This window comes from Acomys minous, assembly GCF_964271855.1.
Source record: "Acomys minous genome assembly, chromosome: 12".
In the NCBI taxonomy this organism is placed as follows: Eukaryota; Metazoa; Chordata; class Mammalia; order Rodentia; family Muridae; genus Acomys; species Acomys minous.
In genome coordinates this window covers 16579293-16596717 of record NC_140493.1, presented here as the reverse complement: position 1 = coordinate 16596717, position 17425 = coordinate 16579293, and the positions used below count along the sequence as shown (strand labels likewise).

At 53.5% G+C, this 17425-nt stretch overlaps 1 protein-coding gene across 4 annotated transcripts in view; it reads left to right on the top strand.

Moving 5' to 3' along the window:
* The first annotated feature begins 4572 nt into the window (after positions 1 to 4572).
* The window catches only part of GRAMD4 (GRAM domain containing 4), an 83556-nt gene continuing 70703 nt past the window's right edge, over positions 4573 to 17425 (top strand). For 2 of the 4 annotated variants that reach the window (XM_084750846.1, XM_084750845.1), the window contains exon 1: positions 4573 to 4755. In XM_084750846.1, coding sequence (XP_084606972.1) covers positions 4727 to 4755 — 29 coding nt within the window. In that variant the 5' untranslated portion in view covers positions 4573 to 4726. Of the gene's footprint in view, positions 4756 to 14104; positions 14124 to 17425 lie in introns of those variants that run through there. The other 2 variants (XM_084750844.1, XM_084750842.1) reach the window with 1 other exon arrangement.

Genomic DNA, 17425 nt, shown 5'->3' with positions numbered 1-17425 from the left:
CTCTATTCCAGGAGCAGAGCATCCAAGGGCCTTAGGCAGAGTCCGGGCGCAGAGCGGGGAACCTAAAGCAGAACCCTTCCCATGTGCCACGTGACATCAGAGCCATGTTCCTTCCAGTCAAGATGCCCAGTAGTCCCATGCCATGCTGCCATTGGAACAACCTAGATACAGGAGAGTACCTAACACAGCAGGGTTGGGGCATTTCCTGAAAAGCAGCTGTTACATTGATGGGAAGTTTCACATCAGAGGACAGGTTTGGTTTTGTTTTCCGAGACAGGGTTTCTCTGTGTAGCCTTGGCTGTCTGGACTCGCTTTGTAGACCAGACTGGTCTCGAACTCACAGAGATTCACCTGCCTCTGCCTCCCAAGTGCTGGGATTAAAGGCGTGTGCCACCATGCCCAGCTTCAGAGGACAGTTTTAAGTTAAGAAAATACATGAATTGGGGTTTCTAAATGACCTCCGACCATTTACTGGGCCCTACTCACTGAGTGCCTATAATGGGGAAGGAAAAGGCACTGTGAGCAGACACACTTCCATTGGTTTGGCACCATCACATTGCGGCACTAGCTGCTCAGGTTTCCTGGCCCCCAACTCTTTCTTGAAGGCCTCCCCTATATCTCCACAGGCTGCTGCTGCTGCTTACCTCCTCTGTGACAATGGAACAGAGACCGAGATCCAGTCCTGGCTGCTGCCTGGTTGCAGAGGGCAGTTCATTCCCACATCTTATAGACACAGAAATTGAGGTTCTGGGGAGTGGGTCTCAACTTGTGGGTCGCGACACCTCCGGGGGTCACACAGCACCTGTTTTGTATATCAGATGTTTACGTTAACGATTCGTCACACTAGCAAAATTACAGTTATGAAGTAGGAACAAGATAATTTTATGGTTGCGGGGGCGGTCACCACAACATGAGGAACTGTGTCAGAGGGTTGTAGCGTTAGGAAGGTTGAGAACCACTGCGTGTGTGAACCATGTCATCTGAAGCTCACTGGTCTGTCTTCTATAATACTGGAATGAACTGGAAGCCGGGTCTGTGTAACTGGCTGGGCTCTGCCTGTCCCAGGGAGAATACGTGAGCCGTTCTCCACTCCACTTCACACTGTTCTCTGATGCTGTAGAAAGCAGAAGGTGGTTGGTGGGCACTCTTGATCCTCAGGGCTCTGAGGTGAGGATATGAGGAAAAGAACGGGTCCAGCTGGCCTCCGAGTGTAAACAGATTCTAGCTACCTTCCTGTAGATGCCAACGAGGCTCAGGAGTTTGGAAGCACCTGGCCTCTCCCATCCCTCTATGTCTAGGTCACTTTGAGTGGAGGAGGTGGTGACATGATTGAATCTCAATGTGTGGCCTTTAGTATCAGGTGACCTTTAGGACAGCTGGGGCAACCGAGTTTTCCTCACAGTCCTGAAGCCTAAGGCCGTAGTCAGTTCCTTTTCTCCAGGGTGTGGAGTCCCCACCTTTTCTGTCTCCAAATGGTCATCCCTCTGTGGGTGTGACTGTGTCCTAATTGTCTCTTTTCTTTTCTTTTTCTTTTGGTTTTTTTGAGACAAGGTCTCTCTGTGTTAGCCTTGGCTGTCCTGGAGTCACTTTGTAGACCAGGCTGGCCTCGAACTCACAGCGATCCGCCTGCCTCTGCCTCCCAAGTACTGGGATTACAGGCATGTGCCACCACGCCCAGCTTCTTTTCTTTTCTTTCTCTTTCTCCGAGTGCTGGGATCAAAGGCATGCACCACCACTACCCAGTTATCTGTCTGGCTCTTACAAAAAGACAATCAGAGGCAGAGGCAGGCAAATCTCTGTGAGTTCAAGGCCAGCCTGGTCTACAGAGTGAGTTTCAGCACAGCCAGGGCTATACAGAGAAACCCTGTCTCGAACATCTCCCCCCCTCCAAGAACCATGCAAACTACACTGGAGCTGGCCCACATGACCCTACAGGCTTTTCTGTTGCTGTAAAGCCCCTGTCTTCAAATACAGTCATTTTCTTCAATATCCAGATTTGTGAGACCCAGTCCAGACCATGATAACCCTTATCAGTCAATGAGGGGCCATGGCCGTGAGGCGCCTCTGAGAAGATGGTGGGCATGGTAACCTCAAGGTCCCCTGAGGGCAGGGTCTGTCCAGGTTTGTCTTCTAGAATGGACCTTATTGACCAGCTTTGTTCCCCACCCCAAGGCAGTGCCTGAGAGTGGGCACCCAGTGGATGTTTGTGGACAGAAGTGGGGGGATTAGGAATCCCGGAAGTCTGGCTCTCTTGGGCTCCTGCCTATCTCCTCATCCTGGCCACTCATGCAAAGAATGTTTCTTGGGAACCCCCTCTGTGTTATGCTAGGGTGGTGGCTAATGCGTCTATCTACCGGCTTCCTTCCAGATGGGGTGATGCTGTGGTCTGGGTGGCCCAGCTTGACCGGAAGTCCCAGCCTTGCCTCCCTCCTGCCACCAAAGCATGCGTTCTGAGCCGGAAACTGCAGAGGATGAGATATGCTCCGGGAATAAGGCTAGGGAGGATTCTCCCCTGGGGTCAGGGGCTGAGGGCGGGGCCTGTCGACAGAGGAACAGGAAGTCAGGGTGTGAGTGGGTGGAAGCGAGGGGCAGGGCTTCCTGTAACACCCTGCACAGTGCCCTTCGGCAGCCGCACTGGCCAGCTTCAGCATGTCCTGCATCACAGTGAGGACCTGCCTGCCGTGTCTTACTTGTCTTAGTTATTTCCTATTGCTTTCATGGGACATCACAGCCAAGGAAAGTCACAGACAAGTGTTTCATTTGGGGCTTCTATGGGTCAGTCCATGACTATCACAGCAGGGAGGCACGGCACTCGAGCTGAGAGCTTTAGGCACAACCATGAGGCAGAGGGAAAGTTAACTGGGAACAGCAGCGGGCTTTTGAAACCTCAAACCCAGAGACACCCCTCCCCTGGCAAAGCCACACCTTCTAATCCTTCTCAAACAGTGTCACCATCTAGAGACCAAGCATTTAAGCATTAGGAGCCTATGCGGGCCACTCTCCTTCAGACCACAACACCTTCCTTCAGGAACCCATTCATATAAAACCAGCACCAATCATGAAACCACTACGAGGGCAGGGTCCGCCAAAGTAATCACCACACCACACTGGACACAGGGACTAAGCTTGCAACGCAGACTTTGCTAGCAGAGAAGGGGCACCTACATGAATGCACCGAGCCTTTCCTTATGGAAGCTGCCCTTATGGAAGTTCGTAAGAGAAGGGTAGGGAATGGTCCCCCTGAGAACTATGGCTTTACAGGAAGGGAAGCTAGAGCCATTATGTGAGGCTTTGTAGAGATGAACCTTTGGAGTTATAGCCTGAAAGGCTAGGTAAGGTCAGAGTGGAAAATCCCCCTCAGGGACCATATGGCCTGGGCAATGGCCTCGAGGTAGGAAAGTAGAGCTTGTGTTTTGGGGAACCCAGAGCCCCATTTTGCTGGGGGTTAAAGAGGAAGCAGGAAAAGCCAGAGTTAGGAGGAACCTGCAAGATTGGCATGGTGCGTCACACCAAGGTGACTCAGTGGAGGTTCCTGCCCAAAGTAGCTCTCATCTTGGCAAGCCCAAGCTTTGCGGGCAGCTTAGCCTGGCACCTCACACTGCCAGCCAAGAGCCAGGGAATAGATCCCATATTGTGTCGCACATGGGTATTGAGACCATTGCCTCTCCTTCTTCAGAGAGAAGAAAGCACACCCACTGCTGGCCACTGAATGCCGGCCCCTGACCCTACGAAGGCCCGTCTGGAAGGTGGGCAATGTTGGAGGACACAACGGGCCCGAATCCTGCCCCAGGAAGTTTCGGGAGTGCTTGAGACAAAAGGTGAGGGGGCAGTTCTGGATTGAGAGGGTTGGAGGTGAGGCAGGCAAAGCATTGTGGGAACACAGGCTTAATGCCTCCACCCGCTGAAGCTAGCTTGCAACAGTCACCTCCCAGGCTAGAAATGGCCTCCTGGGTCAGACCTTATAGGGTGCTGATGGTTGGTCCACCACCTAGGTTAGGACCTGAGGTTCTTGAGGATGCTGTCTTTACCTGGTCAACCCTTGTTTTTTAAAGGCCAGTGAAAAGGGGAAGGTGTCTACTGGACGATCTCTGTTCCTGAGGGTGTCAGGGCTGTAGCAGGTTTCCTATCGTGCTAAGGAGACATTTATAGGTGTGTGGAGCCATTCCTGGGTAAGTACTGAGGAGGGGAGAAAGGAGGAGTTGTCCACTGCTCCTCCCAGTGCAGGTTCCTCGTCCTTTCCCCAGTGTGGAGCTGTGCTCTTGAGTCCAGCCTGGCGATGCTCTGCTCCAAGAGCGGGTCATCACTTGGCAGCAACTCCAGCACACCGGAGCGAGGCGACAGTGGTGTGCTTGTTTCTGTGCGGTGGTGTCCGTGGCTAAGACTGGCAGACGGCCGAGCGTGCGCGTGGGTACGCGCGGCTAGGACCCACGTGGGCCACCCAAACAAAGGCGGCGCCGCGTGATCGGGCTCGCGCGCGCGCGAACCCGGCAGGGAGGGCGGGGAGGCGAGGGGCGGGGCCGGGCGGCGGCTGCGCAGGCACGGCCCGGGGGCGCGCAGACTCCGCGCAGCAGGACGTGAGCGCGCGACGCGGCGCCGCCTCCGCGCTCGTGGCCGGCACCCGCGGGGCCGCGTAGTCCCCGCTCCCCGGCGCCGCTGGGCTCCCGGGCGGGCGGCAGGTGCAGCGGGGCCGGGTGGCCGGCCAGGGGGTCGCCGCGGCGGCGGGTGGATGAGAGTTGGCCCCGATCTCCCCGCAGGGTAAGTGGCGCGCCTGGGGACTCCTACACCGACCTGGGCGAAGCTCGCCAAGCTCTGTCCTGGCCTCGGGGCCTCAACCCGGTGCACTGTGCCTCCCTTACTCGGTGGCCTACAGCGGCGACCCTCCTTTTGGAGACTAGCACCGGCGCGCCTTGCACACACGCCCCCGGGGCGCGCGTCACTGCCCCCCTTGTGCGTACCTCGGACGCTGTGCTAGTCAGGGTCCTTCTGGGGGAGAGGCAGAAGTCGACGGGACGTAGGGCCAAAACTACCATGTGGGGGAGGTGTCATTAGATAGGTCACCATGCCTAGCGGGGGTCGGGTGGGGGGAAACAACGACGACAGGACGAGGGCGCAGTAAATGTCGTCCTACTGACCCACTCTTGGGGGTTGGAAGAGGGGGGTTGGAAAGGAGGTGGATCTCTCCAGGCTGGTGTGGCCCAAGAGATGCGCGGGGCGGCGGGGGTGGGGGGGGGCGAGAGGCGGCGCGGGAGTTGTGGACGCTTAGCTTCCCTTTCCACACCCTGCGTTCAGTGTGTCTGTTCCTTGCGTTTGGACAGTAGCCTGTGGGATTCTGGGGACAGTTGGCACCCAGGCTGGAGCTTAGGCCTATGTGTTTATACAGCCGCTAAGGTTGGGTGCTATGTGGCAGTCCCTTGCCTAAGACCTCACCTGTCCACAGCAGGATCACCACCTCTGAAGGGTAGAGAGGGGCCAGCCTGGCTGCTGGTTGGTTCCCGTGCCCCTACTTGTGGCCAGGGTGAGGAGCAGGCTCCCAGGGCCAGAGACAAGCTGGTACACCTTGAAATTTCCCCATTTCCAGAGATAGGAGAGATTCAGTTTGGGGGCGGGGAGCTTTGTTTAGAGTTCCCTTCCTGCCTTGCCTTGTGTAGATTAGGGACAAAATTCAAGTTCCGCTGTCCTGAAGCCTAAGCCAGGCAGAGGGGCTTGCTGTAGGGCCAGGCCCGGGAGGAGAGTCATGATCCATGCTTTGTAGGGTTTGAATAAAGGACACTTGAAAGTTAGTTTTTCCCAAGTACCTGTTCTGTGACATGGGGCAAGGCAATGAGCATCCCCTGCCTCAGTTTCCTCATCAATGAGTGACAAAGGAGAAGATAAGAGGAATAATGACACACTGTGGGTTCCATGCTGGCTAGACACACCCCAGGTCGGGAGTTGGACTAGGCTGTACTGCCCTTTGCCTGTGTGTGCTTAGTGGACCCGCAGACATCTATAGAATCATTTCTCATTCTGCCACTGTCCAGCCTGCTCCCAGGCCCGTTTGGGGACACACAGCATGGCCCAGTGAGGGATAATAAATAAAATTATCCCTGGCCCATTCTAGGATGAAATGACAATCGGGGGGGGGGGGGGGGGAGGTCTCAGTCAATATGCTTTCTCCCCAAGCTGCTCTGGACACTGGAGACACCTGCCTTTGCTGAGATACTGACTACTGAACTCTCTGAAGGTGTATGGGCTAGGTACTAACGTCTGTGAGGCCGGATGCCCAGGATCACATTCTTTATGGACCACCATGTCCCTGCTCTGTTTGTTTTTCTCCTCAGCTAGCCTGGCTGATAGTAAGGAGCGTGGCTGTCCCTATTGGTCCCACAGATGTCCGTCCATCCGAGTACACGCTAGGACTTAGTTCCTATAAATTGCCCAGGACAGTTTCAAAGTTAAGGTCTATACTACAGGGCCTGGGTATTTGTTTATCCTGTGCCTCCTACCCAGGCAGGCGGAGGGAGTTTTGCAGAAGGGCCTTCCCTAAGGAGGGACCAGTGGGTCTCTCTCCCTGGTGCCCTCCATTATTTGTTATCCTGGCTCACCCGGGGTGGCGCCAGCAGACAGCTCAGTTGCTGGTGCCAGCGGCGACAGCCTCTGCTGTCCTCATGCTCGCTGGGCTTCACCTTCGCCTCCTAGAAGGAGGAGAGTTAGACCTGTTTCCTGCATCAACATTTCTGCCTCACAATAGCTAGTGCTCCGCACAATGGAAAGTGTCACTGGAGGCCCTGAGACACTCTTGGCAGTGCTGGCAAGGCCCCAGCGTAGCTCTCTGTAAGGAGAGCACAGCAGGAACGGTACAGCTGTTTAGAAACACCAGCTCCAGACCTGCCACATCTGGACAGAATTCATGTCTGGAGAAACCAAAGGCTCAGGGTTCTGCTGTGGGGTCCTTGTTGGCTGATGTGCTAGCTGGCGTGCGTCCCTTCCTTCTCTGGGGACGCATGGAAGCCCTATCTGGTTCCCTAAGCTCTGGTAGGGTTTCTTTCCAGAAGCCTGGTCTACTGAGCCTTTTACAGGATTCAGGGGTGCTTATTATGGGGTGAGGGTGTTTGGATGTATGGGAGGATCTCTAGGAGCTGGGCAGGTTCTCCTCCTGAGCGCCCTTGGCCTCTCAGCTCTGGTGTTTTGCTTTCTTTGTCTATCAGCACAGGGACACTTAGTGTCGGTGGTGGCAAGCACCCGTTAGTGGGAGATGGCTGTGACTGGCTTACGTGGTTGGGCCACCTTTTCTGAGTTTCTGCGTTCTTCCCTGCCAGGTGGACTTCGAGGGGGCCGCTGGCCCTGTTAGCAGTGAGAGGCACATCTGTGGCCTGCTGGTGTAGGTGGCTGCTGGGATGGTTGCTGACCACTCTGCAGCGTGGCAGGAGTGGAGAGACAGTAATGGTGACTCTAGAGAGATAAGGCGGGAGCCGTGTAAAGTGAGTCACAGGTGAACTCAGAAGGACTCGCTGTGAGGCGGATCTTCTTTCTCTGGCCTCAGGCGGCCTTTTCCAGGGAGGCTGCCGCCCCAGGGCAGTTTGACCGTAGATATGGGCTCTGGAAGGTTTGGTGTGTGAACTCTGTGAACCGCCTGGGGGCTTTTTGGTGCCACTCATAGTGGCTTTGGGGCTGTGTCCCCCCCCCCCCAGCTTTGCACTGGTGGTGTTCTGCTTTTCTTCATTCTTGGCAGGACTGGAAAAGGGAGCCTAGAAAGGGATCAAAGTCCTTAGCCAGGTGTGGGCCAGCTGCAGGGAGGAGGCCTAGCCCAGCCCAGGTGGGTGGGCCCAGGGCAGCTGTACCAGGCCCGAGCCTGTGGCTGGTGGACAACTGCCCTTATACAGCAAAAGCAGAACTCTGGCAGACGGGGTTTTCCTAATTGTAGAAAACATCGTTCTTTTCTCCTGGAGTGTCTGCGTGTGGCCGGTACAGAAGGCCCCGGAGGGACGTTCGGCTGTAAGTCACCACTAAGAACATTTGACATCTGAAGGCCGTTGTTAAGACTGTTTGGTGTTTGAGTTATAACCAGGGTTGTGATTCCACTTAAACCTGTGATTAAAGTCCCCTGTGGTTTTATAGGAACACAGGAAGCATTGACGTATCTTAAAAAAACAAAAACCAAGACCATAGTAGTAGTAGTAGTAAGAAAACTCAGTGTACACACCACCGGCTGTGCTTCGTGCTTCTCAGGGGCCATCTCACCCCATGCAATTTTTGTTGTGATCACCAGGTGAGGAAACTGAGGCACAGAGAGGGAGGGGCACAGCTTGTCCAAGTGCTGGTTAGTTCAGTAGCAGAGGGAGGATTTGAACTTGGGTGGTGGCTTGTGGCCACAGCAGCTCTAGGGCCCCATGGTAATCCTCCTGTAAGAACTGAGTTAAAGGGGCCATGTGGTATTTTCAAGGCACGGCAGTATCTCTCCCAGGGCCTGGTGACGTTCTTCTGGGAAGTTCTTGTGGTTTATTTTTGTGACTACTTGAAGGTCTGTTCCGTGGTGGGCTCCATCCCACAGGAAGGGTACCTCTAGTACAGAGAAGTTTGGGGATTTCCCCCGAGATACAAGCCTTCACCTTCTTTCCTGTGTGTCACTCTTCCCATGCAGAGTGGGTGTTTCCCAAAGCCAGGGTCTCTTCACACCCATTCGGCGCCATGTCCCTTGTGTCCAGAAGCCTATAGTGAACTGTAGTGGCACCTAGTGAGCGTCCTGCTCTGTCATTTGGCAGTTGATGCCACAGGGACCCTTGCTTTAGGGTCCATCCATAGTTGGGCCAGGCGCTGTGGCCTGGAGGGGCCAGGTGCTCTGACAGCTGCCTCAGGGAGGCAACAAGCCTAGGGGAAAATCTATTCTTTTTAACTCTCTTTGTTGATGGGTAATCCACATACCACAGTACCCACCCTTTACAGATAGAGTTTACTGCCTTCTAGCCCCCTTTATAATCTTGTCAACCATCACCCTAACCTAGAGGATGTTCCCAGAATGAGGTGAGGACCAGATAGCCAGCACTCCACCGCCTCTTTCCACAGCCGAGGCCACCACTATGCTATGGATTTGCCTTTCCTGGACGCTTGACGTGCTTGAAATCACACTGCAGGTGGCCTTTGTGTTAGCTTTCCTTTTTCATTATGGGCGTGTGATGGTGGCAGTTGTGGCCAGTGTCTCCTCCTGCTCCACCACTTGGGCCAAGACTCTGTTTTATCTCTACCATTTGAAGCTGGTGTGGCTCGCTTCTTACTGTGTGTAGACTAGTATCCATTCATTTAAAAAAAAAAGTTTTAAAGTATGTTTATTTATGTTTGTATTTGTGGGCACAGAAATACCACAGCATACATGTAGAGGCCAGAGGACAACTTTTGGAGTCAGTTCCCTCCTTCCACTGTGTAGGTCTCTGTCCCCAGGGATGGGACGCAGGCCATCAGGTTAGGTGGCAACCACGCCAGTCTCACACACGGTTGTTAATGAAGTCCTTTGCTTGACAGGTTGTCTTCATTTTTTGCCTAATGTCCTTTGTCCCAGGACCCCAATCCAGGTCCCACGTATGTGTGCTTGTCATATCTCCTTAGGCTCCTCTGGACTGTGACCCTGTCTCAGGCCTTGGCTGACTCCTTGAGGAGTTTGGTGAACCAAAGGGCCCCATGTTGGAGTCTGTATCACTTGGGAATCTTCTCTTGCTTGACGTTTAGATGTGTTTGTCCCGATGAGTCTGGGTTGGTGGGTTTGGGAGGGCCGCAGCATTCGTGACATCGGGGTTCTGTCCTTCAATGCGACTCAGCTGTACCCTGGCTAGGTATATTTTGTTAAGGGGTAGCTCTGTCAAGACCCTCCCTGCCATATTCCTTAGGAGGAATTCACAGCGCATCCTACAGCTGAAGGAAGAAAAAGGGCCCCGTGCTACCCCTTAAGGGCCAAGTGCCTGAAGTACTTGGCATTCTGTGTGGATATCGGAATTGGTTTTTTTTCTTCTGCATGTAGCCACTGATTAATCATTGATTTCTATTTATGTTGATTTGTATTTTACACTTTACTGTGCGGTTCCACTTGATTTTTTTTTTCCTTGCTCTGTTCTTTTGCTGTTATTCCTGGGTCCTGTAGACACCACGTCCCTGTGAGAGCCTGAGCACTTCACTGCTCAGTTTGGCCCACAGGATGTTCCAGGTTGAGCCCTAGAGTCTGCCTGTTCTACAGGGAGCCCAGCTTCCTCCCCTGGAGACCAGCATCAGAAACCCAGATCTAGGGGCTTCTGGTTGCTCCGGGGGTTTGGTTGCTCCTATACCCCACCTCAAATGGAGGAACAGAAAATGCCTGTGTGACCTCTGACCCTTGTGCACCCGCATCTGCCCATGAACACATCCACGCATGGCCATCTGCATCTATAGCGAGGGAACCGTGTTCACAGATGACCAGCTTCTGCCTAGTCACCCCATGGAGGGTTCTGGTCTCTTCTCCTTGTAGATCAATACTGTTCTATCTCAGCAGCATGGAGCTAGTCTCTTCCTCCCTCAGCTACTCATGGCCTTAATCCCTCACCGTCAGTACTCACAAAGTGGAATCAACTCTTATCTTGCAGCGCCCAGGGAGTGTTTGCCAACCCAGAGCTTTTACCAGCCCATGTGGTGGGTATGCACTTGGGGCCTGCAGGCCATAAGGAGGAGAACCACCTCCCCAGAGATGCTTCTGTGACTGGAGAGAGAAACAAAGAGGAAACTGTGGATAGGGGGACTTCCCTGCTGTGCTCAACAGCCTGGCTGTGGGATGGGCACAGACTGGGACACCTCTTTTGAGGAATCCTCATAGTCTGGCCTCCTCAAGCAGGGAGGAGAAAGACTGGCTGCTTTGGAGATCAGGGATCTTTGACTTTGATCCTGCCTGGGTCTGTCTCCTCTCAGCCTCTGAACTTGCCACCTCAGCAGGGATGAGTCTTTGAATGGTTCTCTAAGCACAGAAGGTACACCTACTTGCAGTTCTGGGAAGTGCCATCCATGTGCTGTTGCCGCCCATGGCGGGGGAGGGGGCACTGGGGGGTGGGGAGGAAGGGGGATAAAGTGAGCACTCCGTCTTTGCTGCCTTGGGCTTGGAGTGGACTCAGTGGTATCCACTGCCCTGCCCCAGCTGTCCAGATCAGCAGCAGCTGGTGCCTGTGACAGGGTCCGGGGTCAGCAGGCACAGAGCTTATTTACATGGGAATTGTGCAGCTGGGAGGTGCGCTGGGTGCAGGCTGAATGGGTGGGTAGGTGGACAGGTCCCAACCCTGATAAGGGGCCTGAGAGTAGAGCCGAGGGACACTGCTATTTCAGAAGAGCGCAGCCACCCGAGCAGGCTCAGGAGACACCTGGACAACACATCTATTTCGAATTGTTGTCCCCTTGAAGTGAACTGAAGTGAGACAGACTACTCAGAGACCTCTGGGCTGGGCTGGGGGAGACTGTTTGGTGGTTAGGATTCTATCTTCTGTGTGATGAAGGCTGAGCCCTGTGTATTACCCTGGGATAGGTGACACCCCAATCCTGATGTGCATGGGGGCGAATAGAGGAAATGGGGTGTTATCTGTACCGTCTACACTCATAGGGAGGGGCGTGCACACTGCTGCCTATACATGGTGACTGTGAATTTCTTTATAGTGTTTTTTTTTAAGATCTTAGAAGCACTTTTCCTCTCCCACTGGGGAGAGCTTCTGTCTAGAGTTTAAGAAGCCCTGGCTCAAAAGATCCCAGCTTTGCTGAGTGGTGGTGGCGCACGCCTTCAATCCCAGCGCTCGGGAGGCAGAGGCAGGCAGATCTCTGTGAGTTCAAGGCCAGCCTGGTCTACAGAGTGAGTTCCAGGACATCTAAGGTTACACAGAGAAACTCTGTCTCGAAAAAGCAAAAACAAAAACAAAAAAAATATCCCAGCTTCATCTGCACACCCAGCCTTGTCTCTGTATATGTTTCCCAAGGACCTGTTCCATGCTGGACACTAGACAGTGCTGAATGTCACCGCTGTCCTCTGGGGGGGCCTCTTGCCTGAGAAAGCAGCCCTGGGAAGCATAGCTGTATCCGTGAAGGTCTGTCATCCTTCATGGTCACTTGTTTTCCTACCCTGCAACCCAGGCAGGTTGCCGAGGCCTGTAGCTCATAGGACACTTGGGATGGGATCATTGATGTGGGGAAGGCAATGCTCTGGATGGTCCACAGAGTGAGCAGTTCGGCATGTAAAAGTCTGCAGCTCAGGATGGAGAAATGACTCAGTGGTAAAGAGTACTTTTCCATTCTAGCAGAGGACCAGGGTTCAGTTCCCAGCACACACACGACAGCTCACAACTGTCTGTCACTTCAGTTCCAGTGGATCTGATGCCCTCTTTTGACCTCCATGGGTACTAGACATGCTCGCGGTCCACATGCATGCATGCAGCCAAAACACTCATACACATAAAATAAAAATAAATAAATCTTTTTTTTAAAAACCCTAGGTTTTTGTGGGTTTTTTTTGTTTTTGTTTTTAATTAATTTATTTATTATGTACACAGTGCTCTGTCTGCATGTAATACCTGCAACACCAGAAGAGGGCACCAGATCTTATTATAGATGGTTGTGAGCCATCATGTGGTTGCTGGGAATTGAACTCATGACCTTTGGAAGGATAGACAGTCCTCTTAATCTCTGAGCCATCTCTCCAGCCCTGTATTTTATAAAAGGACAGATACCTGGGCATGTGTCCTCAGTAGGTTGAGGCAGGAGGACTGTCAGCCTGGGCTACGTATGGAGACCCTGTCTTGAAACAAGATTAAAAGAGCCCCAAATGTAGCTCAGTGGTATGGCAGTCACCGGGCGTTATATGAGGCTCTGCGGTTCAATAATCAGTACAGGCTAAACATAAATAAATAAAGACACCCACAAAACGTCAGTGTCACAAAACCCATGCAGTCTTCAGAAGAGGCCTGCTGCAGCTAGCTGGCTCCCCGAGGAGCGGCTGAGAAGGCCGCATGCTGGTAGTGGGTTCTTGCCTTATTCTGAGCTCATTCTTATGTTTTTTCCATAGATTTCTAACAGGATGAGCTAATCTCTGCCCCCAGAGAAGTTTTCGGTCACGTATAGGACCCTTCTGGCTTTTGATGAGCCAGGGACTTGGGGAGGGGACCCTGAGACAGAAGAGATGATTTATTTTATTTTTTATTTTATTTTATTTTTTTGTCCCTAGCCACTGCTAGGTATAGAAGGAGGTATATGACTCATTTCACAAGTCTGAGAAGTGGAACCTGAGGTTTGAGTGTGTGTGGGCAGGGCTGGAGGCTGGCTGGAAGCCCAGCTGTCCAGCGTGACACCCCTCAGCCTAGGAGAGGCTATGCTGTCTGTGACCTGCAGAGCCTCAGAAGATGCCTGTTTGGGGTCCCGTGCTAGCTTCAGAGGCTAGTTCTGTAGCTTTCCCCTTCCTCACCCATTTTACCTATAGGGAGTGGTCAAGGGTCTGATGGAAGAAGTGGGGGAGGAGGTATGTGTCATTTCCCAAGGCAGTGCCAGAGAGGTGGCTGAGGATGGCGGGGAGAGGTGGGGGTGGGGGTGGGGGTGGGGGACGGATGGGATGGGGGCTCGGAGGTGGTGGAGCCCTCGAAGAATGTGGAACAGATACGCTTAGTAAGATCCTGGATTAAGAAGGAAGGTGACATTTTGTTCAACAGCTTTCTGAAGAGTGCAGGGGTGTGTGAATCACTCCAGAAAGCATTTCCGTCAGAAGGTTTAAATACAGTGAGAGCTCGCGAGGGGAGCCGCTATGGAAGGGGAGAGGGAGGAGTGGAAGGGAGTGACTCGCAGGTGCTGGAGGTAGAATTAGGAGGAATGACATCTGTTAGTGTCGGTTGTTGGCCTTCGGGGGGGGGGGGGCGGGGGACGACTGCCCAACAATGGGAGGGGCCCACGTGTGACTTTACCACAGGTATAGTTGGCTTTGTAGAGAGGAAATGAAGCGTGAGTCAGCCGCCCGCCCCGCCCGCCTGAGCACCAGGGTGGAGCCCCTGGAGGATGGCCTGGATGGCCTCCTGTCCCACCCCGACCCTGCCGGGAGCCCCACTCCCCTCACTAGGATTGGCGGCAAATGGCAAAGGGCCAAGATCAGGAGAGGCACCCAGGCCAAAGACGTAAGTGATGTGGCTTAGGGAGGTCAGGGCTTGTCTGGGCTCTCTGGACATCAAGAATTGTGACTGGCAGAGTGGCCGGGGCCTGGGGAAATCCCTGGGAGAGGCAGGCCCTGTGAGTGTCAGCAGGTGACAGGTCCCTCTTGTGGCTGTTAAGCATCAAGGTTGGGGAGGCCACAGGCCAGCTCCCAGAAAGGAAGGCAAGCATTCCAGCCGCCCCCCACTCTGAGACCAGCAATGCCGTGTGGATGAGGGGTAGGCTGGTTGGCTCCGAAGACAGCCATGGGTGGGTGCTCTGTTTATGTTGATGTTTGTGGGGTGGCAGGGTGGGCAGCTTATAGGCAGGAAAAGAGGGGCTGGGCTCTGACCAAGTACTTCCTGGGCTTTTAAGAGGCTCAGCTGATTTCCTGCAGCCACACAGCAGGCTCTGCAGTTCAGGACTGGCCATCTACAGATGGGTCTGGGGTTGGGGTCCTCCAACTTGCAAGTTGCCTGTCATTTCTTTGGCCTACTGCCTAGGCTAGCTTTAGGCACTCTACCTCTTGTCTTTTCCTCGTTCTCCTAGCTTGGGGCACTACAGTGGCACTTCCGCTAGCCCTACATCCCTGTCACTTGAGCTAGGCCTTGGTGGTCTCACAGGGCGTGGAGAAAATGTTGGATTGGATGAGTCTCAGTTCCTGACTGACTGATGGATGCCAAAGGCCTCTGCCCTAGGTCAAACCATAATGGCGGAGCCTGGAGCAAGCGGCTGAGCCTCTCTGAGTGTCTCTCATCTCTCATCCAGAGTGAGTGACCACAGGTGCTGAGGCGTCATGAGGAAAGGGCCCATCCATGCAGTGTCGTCAGCTGTTAGAGTGAGTGAGACTGGGTCTGCAGTCTGATGGTCCATAGCCACCCAGGGCAGCTGCTAGGTGGAGGAAGATGCCTGCCTGTGCTCTAGAGGGGACCCTTCCCACAGCGAGGGACCTTCTTTTTGTATACTGGTTTCTCTAGCCACCAAAGCCATGGAACTTCCTTGGATGCTGTGGGGACCCTGAATGTTGGGGGGCTTGCATAGCAGAATCTCTACCCCAGGTGGCCCAAGGGCAGATGGCAGAGGGGACCCGGGTCGTTTGGGCTGGCAGAGGGTGAGTGGGTGGACCAGAGGGTGCCTGGGGAAGGCTGCCATCCTCCTACAATAACCCAATGTGATCTCCACGTTGCAGATGAGGAAGTGGGCATCAGAGAGGTCCCCACCTTGCCTTTTTGGTAGGGCCCACACTCTTGTCACCCTGCCACCCACTCTGGTTTATGTATTTCCAAAGACCAAGGCTGTCTTCACTCCTATTCTTGGGCATGGGTCTTGAGGTGAAACCTGAAATCTTCCAATGATCCCTCTCCTTACACTTCTGGGTGACTCCCCCCCCCCCCACTATGTGTACCTGTGAAGGCCTTCTTGTGTCTGAGTGAACCTCTTCTTTCCCATCTCCTTCCTCGGGGAGCCTCATAGCAGATAGTGTGTGCGTGGTAGCCAGACTCTCCTCAGTCCTTTCGAGGACCCTCCCAATACTTTGCAGCATGTGGCACGGAGTGTTTGTTGGTAGGGGAGACCCCGCCATCCAATGCAGTCAGTGCTGCAGGATTGATTCAGAGAGGTCAGGTGCCTTCTTCCCCAAGGACAGATAGCCAGCAAGTGGTGAGGCCTGTGGCTCCGAAGCCAACATGTGTCCCCACTGCTGGCCTGAGTGACTGAGCCAGAGGCTGATGTAGACCCAAGGCTGTCACAGAGATCACTTTGGAGGAGAGGAGGGCTTCTAAAGAGATAGAAAAGCTTTACCGATTAAAATATATAGATTCACCATAACCTCCCAACAGATGTGGACTGTTGTGAATTTCATTCCGTGGAAAGGCCATTCCCACCCCTCACCCTGAGCTAGGCACAGTCAGAGGCATCAGGTAACATTGACGGGGGCTGTCAGGGTTAACCCCAAACCTGAGAGCCAGCCAGGCCACCACCCCTCCTTCCTATTGCAGTAGGTTCCACAAAGTTGGGTGCTTCCTCCACTCTGTTCCCAGCAGTTGGCTGAGGGCCTGGGACAGGCGCGGAGGCCACTGTAATGTCTGAGGAGAGTCCATTGGTGCCAGTTGCCTGAGTACAAATCCTGTCCCCAGGGCCTGGCTCAGCAGGCCACCAGGGTTTGTCTTGGCTGTGCAGCAGGTATGGTTCAGTCTCTGCAGGATCCTGTTGCCAGGGGAGGGAGGCCAACTTCCCCTGTCAACCCCCCTCCCCGACAGCTGACTTAATTGACAAATAAGTATTGTTCCTTTAAGGTAGGCGAGGGTGGTTTTTTTTTTATTTTTTTTTTAAAGTAATTGAGTAATGGTAGGATTGAAAATAGCCCAGGGTGTTGCTGTACTCATTCAGAGTACTCAGCCTCTGTATTGGGATTGGCTGACTGCATAGGCCTGGGTGGGGGGAGGTGGGGTGGGGGTAGGGAGTAGGCCCACAGCTCCCTACACTTGCCGAGGCAGACCTCCCCCTGCAAGGGCCTTAGGGTCCAGTAGTTTACATGGATGGGAGTTAGCCCTGTAACTGGTTTTCACTTCCAGGATGCACCAGCCCGAAGGAGGGGTTGCCGGCTTCCTGCCACATTGCCACGTCTTCCTGATGCCGGGAGTTAGTTCTGCTGTGTTGAGTGTGAAGGATTTTCAGCAGCAAAATGAACGCGTTATGACCTATTTATCAAGTATCGCAGAATCACTTACGAGGATATTTTGTCCTAAATTCCATATAATTAGAAGATAGAAACCCTGCTCGGACATTATTTTGGTTCACCAACGTAACCTAAATTAGAGCCATCTCTGATTGTGTTTCCAAAAGAGAAAGTGTTTGAATAACGGCATGAAACGGATTGATTTTTATCTACTGTGCTCCCAAATGCCAGAGAATAATACAGTTGCTTAAGTAACCCAGAAGCATGTTATCTCTGTTCAATTTGCTGTTTTCTCTTTACTGGTAAAAGAAAGCAAATCTGACTGTAGTGTTGTGAACTCCGACTTTAGGGACCCCGGGTTTCTCAGGGTCCTCACCAGCGTGGTTTTTTTTGTCCCCAGACCTTGGTTAGAATATCTACCAGCCTGGAATGCTCCCACTGCAGGCAGTCTCCAGTCTCCGCAGGGTGTTGAGAGTGAGGCAAGGGGTTGGAGATTTAGTTCAGTGGAGGCCCTGGGTTCGGTCCTCAGCTCTGGAGGGGGGGGGGGGAGGGAAGAGAGTGAGGCAATACGATGAGGAAAGGGGTTGTGTGGCTCTTTCTGCTGTTTTTCAA